At 40.7% G+C, this 18,894-nt stretch overlaps 1 protein-coding gene across 1 annotated transcript in view; it reads right to left on the bottom strand.

Annotated features, from left to right (window-relative positions):
* Positions 1-2,203: 2,203 nt before the first annotated feature.
* The window catches only part of LOC147709804 (uncharacterized), a 173,869-nt gene continuing 157,178 nt past the window's right edge, over positions 2,204-18,894 (bottom strand). The window contains exon 3 of the mRNA XM_086928266.1: positions 2,204-8,683. Within this exon, the coding sequence (XP_086784392.1) occupies positions 6,790-8,262 (1,473 nt within the window). The 5' untranslated portion in view covers positions 8,263-8,683 and the 3' untranslated portion in view covers positions 2,204-6,789. The remainder of the gene's footprint in view (positions 8,684-18,894) is intronic.

Genomic DNA, 18,894 nt, shown 5'->3' on the forward strand with positions numbered 1-18,894 from the left:
GCCTGATCCGGGGAGAATACTCACTTCCGGAACGGAGGCGCTGGTGGACGCGCATGCGTACCTGCTCGGTTCTGCTGTTAGAGGCAATTGGGCTCAGTTACACTGATAGTTATACGCATGCGACGATGTAGTATGTCAAATGCGGGGGGAAGTAAAAGAAGGGGCGCAATTGGTTGTAGCGCGCATGGGGAGTACCCGTAGAGTTAGATTTAGGCAAAGGTGGCCCATGGGTTAGAGTTTGCAGTAACCAGAGGAATTTACAAGATTGGTCGTATAATAGGTCTAGCTTATTAAAGTTAGATAATTTATGGGACACAGTCACCACAGGCAGAGGGAGTTACTGGGAACAGATACAGATCATGGGATTCAGGTATTATTTCAGAACAGAGCCCCAAGGTATATCGTCATTGAGGCCATTAGTATGGGTGCCCAGGCGGTATACCCAACGTTGTTCCTTTTCAAACAGTCTCTCAGGTATGTTGGTGCCCCCAAGGATTTGTTCAATCACAGTCCATTTTAGGTCGTTGGTGGTGTGATTGGTTTGGAGAAAGTGATCACTCATTCTTGTCGTCGCTTTTTTGCACCTAATATTGCTTCTGTGCTCACATATCCGTTGCTTAATTTTTCTGGTTGTCATGCCCACATATCGAAGTGAGCATGGGCATGTGACGAGGTACACAACATTTACAGAATTACAGTTAGTATGGGCTTTTTGCCACCAAGTTTTCCCGGGTTCAAGAGTCAAGAATTTTGTAGGGGCTGTCAGATGACAGACAGAACAGTTTGAGCAGGGGAAGTGGCCTGTCACTTTAGGTAGATTCCAAGTGTCAGTAACACTCCTCACGGGGGTTATGGGTAGTTCTTTGGGTCTGGTGTGGACCAACGCATCTTTGAGACTGTGCCCTTTCTTAAAAGAAAACAGTGGTTTCTGCCAATCCTTCTTGCTGCTTGTGATAATTTTCCAATTCTTGTTTATTGATTTCTTCATTTGGTTGGATAATGCACCGTACGTGGTTACACAAGTTAAGGGGACTTCCGTTGTTGTTTTTATGATGGGTTCTAAAAGGGCTTCCCGTGGTTGGTTCCGTGCACGTTTAAAACCTTTATTTAAGAGGTGACTAGGGTAACCTCTTTGTGCCAACTTGGTTGTTAGATCAGTTGATTGACGTTTAAAATCAACTATGTTGCTGCAGTTCCGGCGGATACGTAAATATTGTCCGTACGGGAGATTCTCCCTTAACGGGCGAGGATGAAAGCTGGAGAACTGTAACAAGTTATTTTTGGCTGTGGCTTTGTAGTGGGTCTTCGTCGTCAAGGTTGTTCCACTGTTAGTGATTACCACATCAAGAAACACCACCTCCGTAGTGCTCACTGTATGGGTGAATTTCAGGTACCTGTTGAGGGTATTGATCCAGCTGAGGAAATCCATTAGCCTTTCCATGCTGCCCTTCCAAATGAGCAGCACGTCATCAATGTACCGTTTCCAGTACGAGATGTTTCTGCAGAACGGGTTGTTAATAGACAGTATGTTTTTAGCCTCGAAGTCCGCAACATGTTTAAAAACGATTTGTTTGTCCGCCCACTACGCCACACCACTCCAGGCATCGGAAAGGTGGGGGGAGGGGAAGGCCAAATCGCACACCTCCTCCAAAGATCCACGCTGCCTGATTTGGTGTCACCAGGCCGCCGCTAGGCACACTCCGGCTGCAAGCACTCAGCCAGGCCGCACCCACAGTCACGCAACTCGGATGCAGTCTGCACTCGAGGGCGCTGCTTTGAGGCCTCACACGTCTCCGGTTACGCTTTCCCGGCTCCTCCGATGTTCCGACGATTTCTCCCTCGCGACGGGGCTCCGCAGCAAGCCCACACTGTTAGCAAGGCGGGGGGCTTCGATTCCTCCGTAAATAGTCACACTGATGCCGGATAATGAAGGATAGTGAGATACAACGAGACGGAGCTATGGGCTCATGCGGCCGCCATGGTTGCCGGCAAGCTCCGCCCTCTAGATAAAAAGATTTAAAGGCATCTTTATTGCTCAGTCACTTTCTGAATGAACAGAACATCTGTTTATTTCCAGCTTAAGTTCTTTCGCCAGAGCGAGAGACTGGTATTTAGTAAAAATAGACCGACCTGATAAAATTTGACTCTCCATAGCGAGTGGGCGAGTAGATTTTTAAAGCCCTGCTATGGTTGCTCCCATGGTGGATTTGTTGATGGTGCTTTGTGTTGGTCTTCTTTCGGCACAACCTTATTACATTCTATACATTGATATGGTTGCTTGGTCACTTTCAAGACATTCATATGGTTTCCCCCCAGTGTGGACACTCTGATGTTGTGTTAGGTGTCCATTGCTAATGTCTAGTTGCATTCTGTACATTCATAGGGTTTCTCCCGGGAGATTTGACTCTCTAATAAATGTCTTGTCACATTGAGTGCAGTTGAATGGTCTCTCTCCAGTGTGGACTATTTGATGTTGCTTCAGCTCTTTATTTGCTCTAAATGCTGTATTACATTCTGTTAAATAGACAAAAGGCTCCTTGAGGAATTATTTCCGATATCTAAATAATTTCTATTAAGTCTTTTATAAGTACTTTACTTGGAAAGAAAACATAAGAAACATGATATCTCCAATCTTTTATATATATTATTTGGAAAATGATTCTTTTAGTTTTTCACAAAATTAAAGAAGTCCAGATGATAGGCAACAAAACAACACTACAATTTTCTGTACATTTTCTGTAGTGTGATACACCGTTGGTACAGTATGTAATATACAAATATATACATAGGGTGCTCCTGTACATGCAGTCAGCTAATCCATCAATCTAATATATACAAATCTTTTCTTGGATGAATATGAACCAAACGGTGTATGCGCGTCGACGTTTCGGTCTCTACTGTATAATTTCCACCAAGACCATCCTCAGGACTATGTGTTGCACATGATATCTACAAAAACATATACAATATATACATATTCAGTATAAGGGATCCATCTACTTATGTCCAATATATGATCGTCTGCTTACATTAAATTACCATCACCACACCCAGTGTGACCAAGCTCCGTTCAAAATATTATACATATCTACAACCATTAACTCCTTAACACCTCGTATAAGGTCTCATGTGGCTATCTATACTCACTAAACAAGTTGTCTTCCAAAATCTCAATCCACCACCACTTCACAGGGTAGATCGACCACGCTCCTAAGTAGACATTGGACGGGTTAAGTATATGTAGTCAAACCATTCAGTCAATAATTCTATAGAATACCAGGTTTGGAGCTTACCTCCACAATTATTCCACTTGACTTTCGTTTACAGCCCTTGAATAGCGTTTAAGAAACGGGCAAACATCGGCTCTTGAGTAGCCTGCAAACCGTCTAGACTGCGGGGGAAGAAACGTAAAATACCCTGTAAGATGGTTAAATCATCTAATGGAAAGCCCACCATACCATCCGTGTCTGACTCTGAGCAGGGGACTCACTTGGGATTCTGTATCCAAAACCGTGACCGTGTTACTCCAGTCTCCGTCAGCGTTTGTTTGCCTCGCTAATGAGCGTCGGCAAAACAAACACTGTCGGACTTGCGCGCATGCGCACATCGTAGTGCTGGGTTACCAGCATACGGCGGCCATGTTGGAAAGGAGTGGAGAATACTGAATAACCATGTAAAACCAATCAAACCAATAAAACGGAGTTTGGTCCTCAGATAAAACACACAAATTACTAAACACAGCTGAATCTAAACGAAACAATAAAGGGCCCGAGGTCCTGTAATGTATTTACAAAAAGTGTATATCAAAACCGGGACCAGTCAAAGAATACCTACAGCTCACTAAATTATCACAGTTACTGCTGATCATAGAGATCAATGTCAGGTTTCAAATTATCAAGCACACAAATCTAGCTTACCATAATTACAGGGTAGATAAGTTGTGCCACTCCACACACTGGTTTAAACCATGCTCCACTGTCTTTCCTGTCCAGATCCATCTGTTTTCTTTTAATGTAAGTAGACGATCCACATTGGTCCTTCTTTTAGAACCTTTGACAGCCTCCATTACATACCATTTCATATCTTTGGGACCATGAGATTGTTGTATGTAGTGTTCAACTAATGTGGCTGTTAGACCTTTACACTTAATGCGGGACTGATGTTGTATTATTCTTTTTCTCACTTCTTGAGTGGTTTTGCCTATATACAAAAGTTTGCATGGGCATTCTATGCAGTAAATGACATTTCTCGTAAGGCAATTGGAATGATGTTTAAAAACGATTTGTTTGTCATTTAGTACACAGGTTTTAGTAGGTGTGGTAGTGTCACATGCGGCACATTGTCCACATGGGTAGTGTCCTACAATAGGTGGTAACCCCCATTGATTGTGTAAGGTGTTGGTGTTGGGTTCCCTATAGGTTTTGACCAAATGGTCCCGAAGGTTTCTCGCTCTTCTGAACGCAAACCTGGGGAGATTTAATTGTGGCTCAGCTTTCTGTATCAGATGCCAATTTTTTGAAATAATTTTCTTGATCTGATTGGACTCTGTGCCAAAAGTGGTTACACAGGCAATGGTGTTATCTGTTCCTTCCTTCCTTTTGTTTTCATCTAACAACGATCATAATACCACGCACGTTTTAGTGCTCGTTTAACCAGCCTATATGGGTATTGTCTGGCACTCAATTTTTGTTGGAGAATCTTAGCCTCCCTGAAATAATCCTCCCTTTTGGTACAATTGCATTTGATTCTCAAGAATTGTCCAAAAGGGAGGTTATCTCTTAAGTTTCTCGGGTGATGACTCGAGTATTTCAGCAAGGTGTTGCGTGCTGTGGGCTTCGTATAAAGATCCACCACCAAAGAGCCATTGTCATTTTTGATATTAGGATCAAGGAAATTTATGGACTGATTGCTGTACTCAATCGTGAAACGTAAGTTAAGATTTTGCTCATTGAGCCATGCATGGAATGACAAGAGATGGTCCACAGGGCCTTCCCAAATTAGGCAGACATCGTCTATATACCTCAGATATCTTTTGACATGCGTACCAAAGGGGTTGTTATTGAAAATAACTTTCTCCTCAAAATCCGCCACGTACAGATTCGCTATATCTGGAGCGAAAATCGCTCCCATGGCCACCCCTTTACGTTGGCCATAAAAATCATCATTGAATAGAAAATAGTTGCGTTCCAGTGCTATCTTAGCACATTTTATCACGAATTCCACCGGAACTTGCATAGGGCGAATTTGGGTCTGCAAGACTTTCTCGATAATATGTAGTGCTTCGTTTTGTGGGATATTTGAGTATAAACTCTCAATATCCATTGTGACTAGGATGTTACTGTTAGAGTCAAAAGCTTCCCCTTCCAATGCATTGATGACACTAATGCTGTCCTTAGTATAGGATTTAGTAAGCGCTACAAAGGGTTTTATTAAATAATCCACATACTCCGCCAAGGGTTGTAATATAGATCCACACCCCCCCACAATAGGTCTACCGGGGGGGTGTTCTGCGTTCTTATGGATCTTGGGGAGTGTGTAGAATGCAGGAATCGTGAAGTCTTTTTTGTTTAAATAGTCAAACTCTTTCTGGCTTAACCACATTCCATCCAGACCCTCCTTACTGATAGTCATTATTTCTGATCTGATTCTTTCTGTGGGGTCACCCCTGAGTTTGGTATAGTATAGAGTGTTGTTCAGTTGTTGCAGTGCCTCCCTATCATAATCAATTTTATCCTGCACTATTATACTTCCTCCCTTATCGGCAGGTTTTATGTAAATATCCTCACGTTTAGCTAGAGCGTCAAGTATTTGATGTTGTTCTCTGGTGAAATTACATTTTACATACTTTCTTTTCCCTTTGAATAGCTGATCCAATTCAATTAGAACTACATTTTCAAAGGTCAGTAGTTCTTTTGGCATAAGAATGTTGCTTGGATAAAATGTGGAAGGACATCGAAGGCCTGTAACATTGTGGGAAAGATTATGTGTAGGGGTTTTATTAAAATAATGTTTAAGCCGAAGTGTCCTGAAAAATCTATGGATTTCCATTTGGATGGTGAAATGATCATTTCTACTCGTAGGAACAAAGGATAATCCATAGCTTAGGAGTTCCAATTCCTGTCTATTCAACTCATGTTTAGAGAGATTGAAAATAGGGACTACTTCTAACGAGGGATTATCTGCCATGATACCTGGTAATGTATCTCTTTCGTCTACCATTCGTAGTAACTGTTCCTCGTTTGCCGAAACCCTGGAGTATATTGGTTCCTGTACCATCCCCTCCGGGCTGTGCGTGCTCGTCCCGGTGGTGGTGTTTGGCCTCTCGCTAAAAAATGACCACGTCCCTGACCCCTTGTACATTCATAAGGTTTCTCCCCAGTGTGGATCATTTGATGCCGCCATAGATTTGTCTTTCATTTGAACACTTGATTACATTCAGTGCATTCATAGGATCTCTCCCCAATGTGGATTTTCTGATGTTGTTTAGCAATCCATTTGTTATAAATGATTTGTCACATGTTATACATTAATATGGTCTCTCCCCTGTGTGGATTTTCTGATGTTGTTTTAGATGTTCATTGTTATAAATGCTTTGTCACATGTTGTAAGTTGATGTGGTGTCTCCCCAGTGTGGATTTTATGATGTTTTTTTAGCATTCCATTTGTTCTAAATGCTTTGACACATTCTGTACATTGATATGGCTTCTCCCCAGTGTGGATTTTATGATGTGTCTTAAGGGCCCCCTTTGTTATATATACTTTGTCACACCCTGTACATTTACATGGTCTCTACCTTGTGTGGATTGTCTGATGTTGTTTTAGATGTTCATTTGTTATAAATGCTTTGTCACATGTTGTACATTGATGTGGTCTCTCCCCAGTGTGGATTTTCTGATGTTGTTTTAGCATTCCATTTGTTCTAAATGCTTTGACACATTCTGTACATTGATATGGCTTCACCCCAGTGTGGATATTATGATGTGTCTTCAGGGACCCCTTTGTTATATACGCTTTGTCACACTCTGTACATTTATATGGTCTCTCCCCAGTGTGGATTTTCTGATGTATCTCCAGCGCTCCATTTGTTATAAATGCTTTGTCACACTCCGTACATTGATGTGGTTTCTCCTCTGTGTGGATTTTCTGATGACGTTTTAGATCCCTATTTATTATAAATGCTTTGACGCATTCAGTACATTTATACGGTTTCTCCCCAGTGTGGACTTTCTGATGTCGCTTTAAGTCTCTATTTGTTATAAATGCTTTGTCACACTCTGTACATTCATACGGTTTCTCCCCTGTGTGGATTTTCTGATGTTGTTTTAGATGTCCATTTGTTATAAATGCTTTGTCACATGTTGTACATTGATATGGTTTCTTCCCTGTGTGGATTTTCTGATGTAGTTTCAGATATACATTTGTTGTAAATAATTTGTCACATGTTGTACATTGATGTGGTCTCTCCCCAGTGTGGATTTTCTGATGTTGTTTTAGCATTCCATTTGTTCTAAATGCTTTGACACATTCTGTACATTGATATGGCTTCACCCCAGTGTGGATATTATGATGTGTCTTTAGGGCAGCCTTTGTTATATATGCTTTGTCACACTCTGTACATTTATATGGTCTTTCCCCAGTGTGGATTTTCTGATGTCTCTTCAGAAATCCATTTGTTATAAATGCTTTGTCGCACTCTGAACATTGATAACAAGGTTTCTCCTCTGTGTGGATTTTCTGATGACGTTTTAGATCTCTATTTATTATAAATGCCTTGTCACATTCTGTACATTTAAACGGTTTCTCCCCAGTATGGACTTTCTGATGTCGCTTTAAGTCTCTATTTGTTATAAATGCTTTGTCACAGGCTGTACATTCATATGGTTTCTCCCCAGTGTGGATTTTCTGATGTGGCTTTAGCTCTCTTTTTGTTATAAATGCTTTGTCGCACTCTGTACATTCATACGGTCTCTCACCAGTGTGGATCATTTGATGATGCTTCAGAGAAGTCTTCATTTGGAAAACTTTATTACATTCTGTACATTCATACGGTTTCTCCCCAGTGTGGACTTTCTGATGTTGCTTTAAGGCTTTATTTGTTATAAATGCTTTGTCACATTCAGTGCATTTATATGGTTTCTCCCCAGTGTGCACTTTCTGATGTCTCATTAGGACTCCTTTGGTAATAAATGCCTTATTACATTCTGTACATTTATATGGTTTCTCCTCTACATGGACATTTGGATGCTGTATTGGGCCTTTCATTGCAAGGGACGCTTTTCCACAGTCAGTTCATCAATATGGGTTTTCTCCAGTATGAAGTTTCTTATGTCACACTTGCTCTTTCTCTCTGTGTCTAATAAATGTGTTGCCACATTCTAGATATTCATTCAGTTTCTCGCCTGAGTGTTACTTCTGATACCAGGTTAGCTCTTACTTGATGATGAGCAGCTCAGTCTTGCTTTATTATGTCAGTGTGTTATGTCTTCTGTGCATATCAGCTGATGCCTAACATCCAAGTACAGACCTCACTGGGCAGTTTGGGTTTTCTGCTGTAGAAAAAGACTTTGACGAGGCATTAGCCTTCGAGGGAAGATATTTCAAGGTGTATTGTTTTTAAATCACTTCCTACACGAGTGATGTTTATTGCCTTTACTGTTTTCGTTTATTAAGGCCTTTATTTCACCTGTTAAATTAAGAAAAAGAAATACTGAATAAGCAGAAATGCAGAGTCAATCACAAAAAACTTTTGGCATTTAGTGAAACATGTAAATGTTCATATAGACATGTCTGGAAGTAATTCTAGATTACACTTTAAGTGTGAAGATGCAATAGGCAGAGTAAAGTCATACATCACTCCATGATCCCTTTCTATCGAGGAGTGTGGACTAAAGGAGTAACCAAGACACCGGAGAAGGTTCCTTGTTCAGCGAGTGAGACCCTCTCCCCACATCACACTACAATGTTAAAAATGTAGTGACAAGATGCCTCCCTTCTTATCCAGGGAACGCTTCCTATTATCACACGGCCTAACAAATAATACAAGATGGAGCCTTTTCCAGTGACTGGACCATGCAAGACAGATCATCACCATAATGGAGGGAAACATAGGCAACTGCTAAAAGGGAGTCCTTTATACTGTCATAGAGCCTGGGATAGGACATGGACAGGTAATCTGAGCATCTTCCACATAGTGTAACTCCAGAGTGCCGAGGCTCTAACCAGAGCTACACAAGGAACAGGAGGTTTACAAACATTTCGAACACACATTGGCAAAATCGATAAGTCTCAACTTTTAGATGTATAGGCTTTCCCAATGATGCACTACATCAAGAAAGAAAAATAAAAGGTGCAATCATGTGGCTACTGTTGCATCATTCTGTAGGTATGCAGATGTTTCTCCACAAACGTGCACACTTACAAAACGACATGTGCACCATTTCCCATTTTTGGTCTCGTGTTGACCAAGATCTTTACAAAAATTACATGTATAATATACTTACTTAATGGGGCTTGAAGCTCTCCATCCATTGGTTGGTTCTGGTGCCATTCACATTTTGCTTCTGCCCACTACAGAATACAGCATGGGGTAGTGGGTTTCCCTACTTCACCAACTGGCTAACTTCACTTTAAGTGACTGGATATTACTCTTTCACAAGGAGGTAGTTCCCTTCAGTGCTAATATTTTTCTTTGTCCTTACTAATTACGTTAGCGTTGCCTCTGTGTTTAGAGCCTTATGTTATAGCAGGACACTTTCTACCAGCTCTTCACAACACAGGACACATATCAGCTTTATCAGTTCCTGCCTCCTGCTAATGATCTTGTAAATTCCTTTAGAAGCGGCCTATTTCTGCTATATCAGAGTATACCAGAAGGTGCCCATATAAATCTATTCTTTATAAAGTAATTAACTTTTTAGAATGCACGCAATAAAATGCATTTATAACTGCACTCTTGCATGTATTTTAATTGAGGACCACAGCTGTGCTAGTAAACCAACTTAGTCTGTATGTCCTGCTTGTATGTCTTGCTAGTTTCCTTTCAGTGTTCCTATTTATGGTGCTTACATAGATATTGAACTATTACATTTCTAATTTAATCTGCACTGTGCCGTCTATCTATCTTTGCAATCCTATATATCTACCTCTGTGTGTGTGTGTCTAGATCTACCTGCTCGCCTATGTATGTATCTACCTGTCTATCAACCTATCTACTGTCCCTCCATCCACTTGTTTGACTCTATATCAATGCAACTTCTGTCTTTGCAAATCTATAATTCTAACTAACAATCTATCTTCTCAAGTCTATCTATCTATCACAGTTGTCTCTATCAATCTATTTATCCAGCCTGTCTTGCTGTCTTTGTGAGCCGCTCTATCGATGTTACAAGCCTCTCCATTTATCTATCTTTTCAACCTTGTCTATTTGTAATAAAGATTTACCCTTAGCAAAGGCAAGAGGCTGGAAGCCAACACCAGATCAATTGACTTGCTTAGGTTGTTTGACCTTTTGATTTGACCAAATGTATGTATAAAACATAGTTACTTACAGTGGCTTTCAGTCAGGCATCATCCATAAGTCTGTTCTGTCATTCACATTTTAGTATGTTTTCCTTTACTTAATGTGTTTTAGATTGATGAGGGCCCGGCAGCTTCCTCAACGATAACATTTTGCAAAGATGATAACAGAGCAAATCAAGAACTACCAGAGTCAAAAGGATGGCAGCCAACACCAGATCAGTTGGCTTGGACTGCAGCATTTATAGCACCATCCACTAGAGTGACAATGAAACGCAGCTTTAGGCCTGGACAGCAGCATTTATAGCACCATCCACTAGAGTGACAATGAAACGCAGCTTTAGGCCTGGACAGCAGCATTTATAGCACCATCCACTAGAGTGACAATGAAATGCAGCTTTAGGCCTGGACTGCAGCATTTATAGCACCATCCACTAGAGTGACAATGAAACGCAGCTTTAGGCCTGGACTGCAGCATTTATAGCACCATCCACTAGAGTGACAATGAAACGCAGCTTTAGGCCTGGACTGCAGCATTTATAGCACCATCCACTAGAGTGACAATGAAACGCAGCTTTAGGCCTGGACTGCAGCATTTATAGCACCATCCACTAGAGTGACAATGAAACGCAGCTTTAGGCCTGGACTGCAGCAATCATAGCACCATCCACTAGAGTGACAATGAAACGCAGCTTTAGGCCTGGACTGCAGCAATCATAGTGCCATCCACTAGAGTGACAACGAAACACAGCTTCAGGCCTGGACTGCAGCAATCATAGCACCATCCACTAGAGTGACAATGAAACGCAGCTTTAGGCCTGGACTGCAGCAATCATAGTGCCATCCACTAGAGTGACAACGAAACACAGCTTCAGGCCTGGTCTGCAGCGTTTATACTGCCATCAACTACGGTGGCAACAAAACGGGGCCTCAGGCTTGGACTGAAGCATTTATAGTGCCATCTACTAGAGTGGCAACGAAACCTGGCTTTAGGCCTGCCTGCGTAGCCTGGCTGGGAGGGACAATGGAAAAGAAAAAGAAAAAAAACTACATATGGAGCTCGGCACCCTTGAACAGAAATACCAGGGAGTGAGGGAGTGAGTCATTAGTTTTCTCAATAACTACATCTGGAGTTTGCTTTCGGAAAACAAGCAATATTATATGTTTAGTGAATGGCCGTTAAAACCAACGGCAACTGGCTAATAAAGATTTTTTATATTGAAGGGAACTGCTGTGACGTGATTTTTCTCAACATACAGAGTTGACTGCTGGTCAGCTGTCATCTCTATAAAGGAGTAACTAATGTCTGCTAGGATGGTGAGCATTAAGTCCTACGCCACCATGATGGAAGGTAGCCATCCTTTATGTTCTATCAGTAAACTTCCAATTTGTTCACATATATTAAGTATTTTAGGATCTTATAACTCACGTAAATCATAATTCACTTTAAACTTCTCTTTTTCAGTGAATTTCTGGGGTCCTTTAAAACATTTTCTGATGTTTTGTGGACTCTAGTCAAGCATTTGAAAACTCTTGCCGGGTCCTGGCCCCTTGGCCAATCTTACATGGGGTTCGCAAAACTCAAAAGGTCCAACAAAAAACTCTTGTTGCACATTTGCATAGCTGGGGAGTCGTGCTGAAGCATGATATTCCTATAGTGTGGTCTGCAAATTCCATAACAAAATATACCTTTTAAATTGTCTGTTCTTTGAAGGGGAACCCTTCGGGCCCCCAACATGACTCAGGAGTCAGGCTTTACTTACTCTTCGTTATTATGCCATTTCTTTTTTTCAGGACGTGGTGAGCGAGTAGCTGATTTCCTCTAATGACAGCCACAACATTTGTCTCATGTTGCAGCCAATCAGATTCACAGACGATTTCCGGGACCAGATGTGGATGACACAAAAATAGCTACCTCATCACATAGGATTGTGTTATTCTTTTAAATTCTGGATCCACAGAAGTCCAATAACACAGATTTGCGAATCTCAGTGTATTAACAGTTTAAATAATTCAACTTGTTCACCATTTCAAACCCAACAAAAATGTTTTTAAACACTAATTTCTCAAAAGCTACAGAATAGATGTATACCAATCCAAGAAAAGACAGTTCCTTGAGTGAAGTTCTATGTTCATGCAATGTCTTATGTAAATTCTTTAGTGTTTTATTTCTGTATAGAGAGCAAAGGTTACACTGGGAATTAAACTGGGAAAGATCACTTGTGTCCCCCACTTGAACGGTCTGCACAATGCAGAACCGAAACTTGATGAACTTTTATAGGAAAGTTTTGTGCAGATTCTTCGACGGTATTACCCCTGCACTTGGGGGCTCCACATTAGCATCCAGTCGAAAGATGTGTGTGTTTCAGGGCATTTGAAACAGAGCCTTTCGTGAGATGGACCAACCTTTTCACAATCTAAACTCAATATGTGCACTCAAATAAAGACCCTCATTTCAAGAATGGTTCCGCTCCTGGCACAAACTTTGTATTGGTGGTTGGTGTTTCTCTGTACAGACATACAACTCGTGGCGCAAACTTCCAAAGAAAATACGGACCATCAATACTGATCTAGAATTCAGAAAAGCAATAAAGAACTAGCTATACCCAAAATCATGGCCTCTTTTTACAGCAAAATAAAAAACGGAGGGAGGCAGAGGGAAATGCTAGGTCCACCCTCCTGATGCAATAGTAGACCTACAAAATCCGAGATATCGGATAGGAACCTAGCAGAAAAAGGAAGGATGTTCGCTCAATCTGAGTTTGATAATCTGTTAGAAAGGAGAAATTTCCTTTCTTGAGTCCCCTCTCTCACCAGGGTTTCCCCACAGTGACATGCTTCATCATAGGGCCCATCTCAATCCGCTGCAGATTGAGGCGTGCTACGACTTGCGATGTTACATAGGAGCACTATATAGTAAGGAGCTATGTGTAGTGCAGTGGCGTCGTGGAGTGGAGTGAGTTAAAAGTACTTAAATAGTGGGCGAAATAACTTTATTCTGGCTCCTAGTTGGTAAATTAAAAACGGGTGAGTTTCTAGGGGGCCTATCTATAAAGAGGTAGGGGTCCTTAGTCAACGTCAACATGTTTCGAGCTTCCCGAATGCTCTTCCTCAGGACGAATACAGGGTCGAGCCCTGTGTGTACCACTCTGATGGTGACCTAAAGTGAAGGTAAAGTGAAATACAAAAATGCGGCAATAATAAGCGTTAATAACACATACATATTAGTCATGTTGTATCTGTGAAAAAAGAAATAAGAACATTGTTATCAATAACAGCCCCCCCAAAAAGGGGTAGGTAGGTTTGAACCGCAACCCCATGTTGCTCCTCATGGTGTGTGCCTAGATGCTGCAGTCTCGTATTTCGCCATGCTGAGCTATGAAAAACAACATACTGCATACCAAAATTGTCAAAACACCAGGCACTGCTATTCCATTGCATGGTAATTAAAAACATATGCACCACATGACTGTGCCGTGGACATGACGAACAATACACAAACTAACATATAACACAGAAAAGGACACACGTTTTAGGAAGCTATGCTGTGCTTCTTGGTCTTAGAGGGGGTGAGAGGGTTCCGACTCCAACTCTAAAAAACTGAGGAAAAGCGTGGTTACATGCCTTATTCAGAATGAGCTCCGTATGGGGGAGAAAAGCGAGATACACTGTGGGAAGTCCAGCAGTCCGCCCGGTTCTTGTTCGTATCCTAGAATGAAGGTGACTTACTTGTTTAATTCTCCTCTCGGCTAGTGTACCTGTGTGTGTCCCTCGAGACCGCATCTTGGTGAGTCTCTATCGGGTGCTGGTTTTTGTAGGAAGTGTTTCCGCTCTGTCATGCAGGGAAGACTAGAGCAGAAACCTTCACAAGATGGCCGCTGTCTTTTGGCTAAAGGAGTGGCTCTCTTGGTGGTTTCATAAGTTCATCGTGCCTAGTATGCTCTAGCTATACTTGAAATGACATCACACTTCATTGAAGAACAGCATACACCAAATGATATGAGGTGGGTGGTTTTGGAAAACATCAAAAACAATGATAATCTAGAACACAAACTCCTTCAAAATGAGCAATGCTGGGTTTTTAAGTTACGCTCAGACAGCCAAGGTCTAAATGATACCATACTGTGGGGCCAGATTACTAAATAATATCAGGGATGGCTCACAAGAAACAAGGTTTAACTGAATACAAGAAAAACTAGTAAAAATGCTGAACCTAAATATACCCCAGGAATGGTACACAAAGCACGTTAGATATGGCACATAAACTCAACTGGAAGAAAACCGCTGCAATTAAAATCATACACATAACCAAATGCCAGAAATGCAGTGTTAAAAAACATTTTCTAAATCCACAGCAATGTTAGGAATAATAGTAATTCGTTGTTGGAACATGAGCCCTTTAGAACTCACAGTTAGAGGTAGCTTCCCCACCAATGAGGGACACACTTCCCTCAGCATTCCATCAGATAAAGGCACTTACATCACTTAACAACTTCCTTTGGAGGCACTAACATCACCTGCTTTCTTTTTCCCCCACCCACCCCAGTGACACAGCCTAAACATGACAGAAGTTACTGGACTGACTTTCTCAGAAGAGGAAGTAGAGAGAATCATTGCATCTATGCTACCCCTAGCTGGGACACCACATAGAGACACAAATGAATTGAGCCAATGTTGGGACAAACTCACTGAGCTGAAGAGGAACCAAATGAAAACTATGGTACATGGCATCATGATGACTGAATATCTGAGATCCAACACTGCCCCATGAGGGTTGATTGCATGTAATGAGTCATTCATATTTCAGCAGGACAAAACCTTTAAAAAAGACAGGTCACTCATTTCCTGGCATTGCACCAGAGACTGGCTGGTGCTATTCATAAAAACTGCAGCACGCCTCTCAGAAGAAATGAAGGGTGAAATACATACACTTGAAATTCTCCTAAAAACCTTTCAGAATTTCACTGAGATGAAGAAACGCTTAGAAGAACTAAACAAATAAATGACCGGATTTGAAATAAGTCTGAAGGACACCAAGTATATAAAACTCAAAAAAGACCAGAAAACTTTCTCACATGAGAAAATCTACCCTTACACCAGGGAGAACTATGTACCATCAGGAAGGAATCCGGGTTACAACACCGATAGGGACCACTCAGACGCGGGCTCAGACCACTCAGAAGCAAGTTACAACCACAATAACAGGAACAGGACCAGATGACCCGAGGAGGACGGTTCAGAAACCAAGGGGGACAAAACTTCAGATGGCCCCCATACCAAGGACTACCACCATACGGTGAACCACAACCTTTTTTCTATGGCCCACCGCCATTCCATCAACAGCATACCAACCGTGACCACACGCTTACTGGGCCCAAGTACAACCACATGAGCCACAGAACCAGTCTTTTATAGGACGTGACAAGGGACCCCAAAGATGAAAAACCAGAGGAAGCCAACAAGTACAATGGGCACAACCACTGGAGACCTCGAGGAGCCACACCAGGAGCATGGGCCCACCAAATCTCCCATCAACCAGCAACCCACCAGTTTAGTAGTGAACCTATCAAATACCATTCTGACCTCCACACCAAAATCAGTCTTGGAAAAGGGACTTAGTTTTCTACCAATGCCTAACATGGACAAATTCAGACTCTGCTGCGAACTAAATGAGTTCAATCGGGAAAATAAAATTGCAGGTCTTTTTCAAAGACAAACCACATAACCCTATCCAGGAAGGTGACACTGGCCTCCATAAGAAATCAAATTTCACACCACTACCAGCCAGTTTCCCCATGGAACTAATGGCTTTCGAAAAAGCAGTCTTGAAGGTGGTGTCAGAAATAGACCCCAGAATCTTAAGAGTTTTCCATAATACAAGCAAAAAGGAACAGGAGGCCATACAACTACTGGCAGATGAGAAAAGAATATCCATAGAACCAACTGACAAAGACGGTGCCACAGTACTACAAAAGACCACAGCATATCGGGAGGTATGCCTACAACTACTGGCTGAAAATAGTAACTACAAAAAGATTAAGGAAGACCCCACGGAAAGTTTATGCATTGAAATTGCCTATCTGGTGGAAGAATCCATAACCAACAATTGGATAACCAAGAAGGAAGCAGCCTTCTTGAAGAATACCAAACCTACTATACCATATTTTTACACCATCCCAAAAATCCACAAATCAATGGAAAATTCGCCTGGAAGACTGATATTGTCGGGGATTGGTTCTATACTAGAACCCCTCTCTAAATTTGCCAACGCATTTCTACGTCCCCTAATACAAAGCAATAGTACATACCTACAGAACACAAAAGCTGTCCTTTGCCTACTTCAAGACTTACATTTCGATCCTACAAGCAACATCCTAATAGGCTTAAACGTGGAAAGCCTTTACACGAGTCTGCCGCACAAAGAGATGTTAGAGATTCTGGAGGAAATACTTTTTGAGGATCCGTGGTGTTACCACACATCCAGACGGATTACTGACATAATATCGAGGGACATAATATTGACTATCAAAAATATTGGCGACAAAAATATCGACAGACAGAATATCGACTTTGTATCTACAAACAGGTAAGTACAAAAATATTGAGTAAAAAATATTGTTTAGAAAAATATAGTTTATAAAAATATCGACTTTATTAAAAACAATGTTAAATTAAATTAATATTAAAAATTAGTTACTAAAATGTACTTAAAAATACTTAATTTACCTTATAATAATTAAATAATTAATTAAAGTTATAAAAAAAATCTTTACAATCATATTTGTTAAAACATATATATATAGTAACATAATATAATGAAAAAATATCCAATATTATTACCGTAGGATAGCGGAAGTGTAAAAATTACTATTCCCACTCCAGAGAGTGCAACAGTAGGGAAAGCGTTGGATAGCGTAGGGGTACAAATTACTATTCCCACTCCAGAGAGTGTAACAGTAGAGAAAGGGTTGGGTAGTGTAGGGGTAAAAATTACTATTCCCACTCCAGAGAGTGCAACAGTAGAGAAAGGGTTGGATAGCGTAGGGGTAAAAATTACTATTCCCACTCCAGAGAGTGCAACAGTAGGGAAAGCGTTGGATAGCGTAGGGGTAAAAATTACTATTCCCACTCCAGAGAGTGCAACAGTAGAGAAATGGTTGGATAGCGTAGGGGTAAAAATTACTATTCCCACTCCAGAGAGTGCAACAGTAGGGAAAGCGTTGGATAGCGTAGGGGTAAAAATTACTATTCCCACTCCAGAGAGTGCAACAGTAGGAAAAGCATTGGATAGTGTAGGGGTACAAATTACTATTCCCACTCCAGAGAGTGCAACAGTAGAGAAAGGGTTGGATAGCGTAGGGGTAAAAATTACTATTCCCACTCCAGAGAGTGCAACAGTAGGGAAAGGGTTGGATAGCGTAGGGGTAAAAATTACTATTCCCACTCCAGAGAGTGCAACAGTAGGGAAAGCGTTGGGTAGCGTAGGGGTACAAATTCCTATTCCCACGCCAGTGAGTGCAACAGTAGGGAAAGTAGATACTTCATATATTATTTAAAAATATATATATATATAAATATCTATAAAAAAATAATTAGAAGTAATTACTAATTTAATATAATATAATAATTAATTAATTACAAATACTAATTTAAATTAATCATTACAATTAGTTATCTATTAATACTAATTAATAACAAAATTAACAATTAATTAATTAGTCATTAAAAAGTTACTTAACAATTAAAATGTAATAAATACCCCAAAAAATTAACATATGTAATTAGTTATAATTAAATTACTTCCCACCGTATTCCCCTATAAACCCACAACCCACTACAGAAAATAAATTAGTAAAATTAACATAATTATCAATTAATCAATTTAATAAAATGAATTCTCAATTAAAATGTTATTAATTACCAAATAATAATTATTTAACAATTAATTATAAATAAATAACAATACATAAATTAACATATTTATTTAATTATAATTAAATTACATCCCACCCTATTACCCTATAAAAACCACAACCCGCTACAGAAATTAAATGAGTTAAATTAACATAATTATCAATTAATCCATTAAATAAAATTAATTGGCAATTAGTGGGATGGGTATGCTCAGACTTGAGTCCCATGCTCTCCACACCACTGGAGTCAAGCTATCCTGGCTGAAGACGGCTGATAGCCAGAAACCGGTCCTAGGATGCTTGATTCCGGTCCAGGAAAGACATCGTTTGGCAGTTTGGGCTGGACTGTTCCCAGGAGGCACAGGGTCAAGGCTGATTTGCATATGGCCATGTCTGAACTGGGGTGGTGTGGAGTGCAAAAAAACAATGGATTTAGGCCCAGATCTCTGTACTGGGGTGAATGTAT

This window comes from Lissotriton vulgaris, chromosome 6 (assembly GCF_964263255.1).
Source record: "Lissotriton vulgaris chromosome 6, aLisVul1.2, whole genome shotgun sequence".
Classification (NCBI taxonomy): Eukaryota; Metazoa; Chordata; class Amphibia; order Caudata; family Salamandridae; genus Lissotriton; species Lissotriton vulgaris.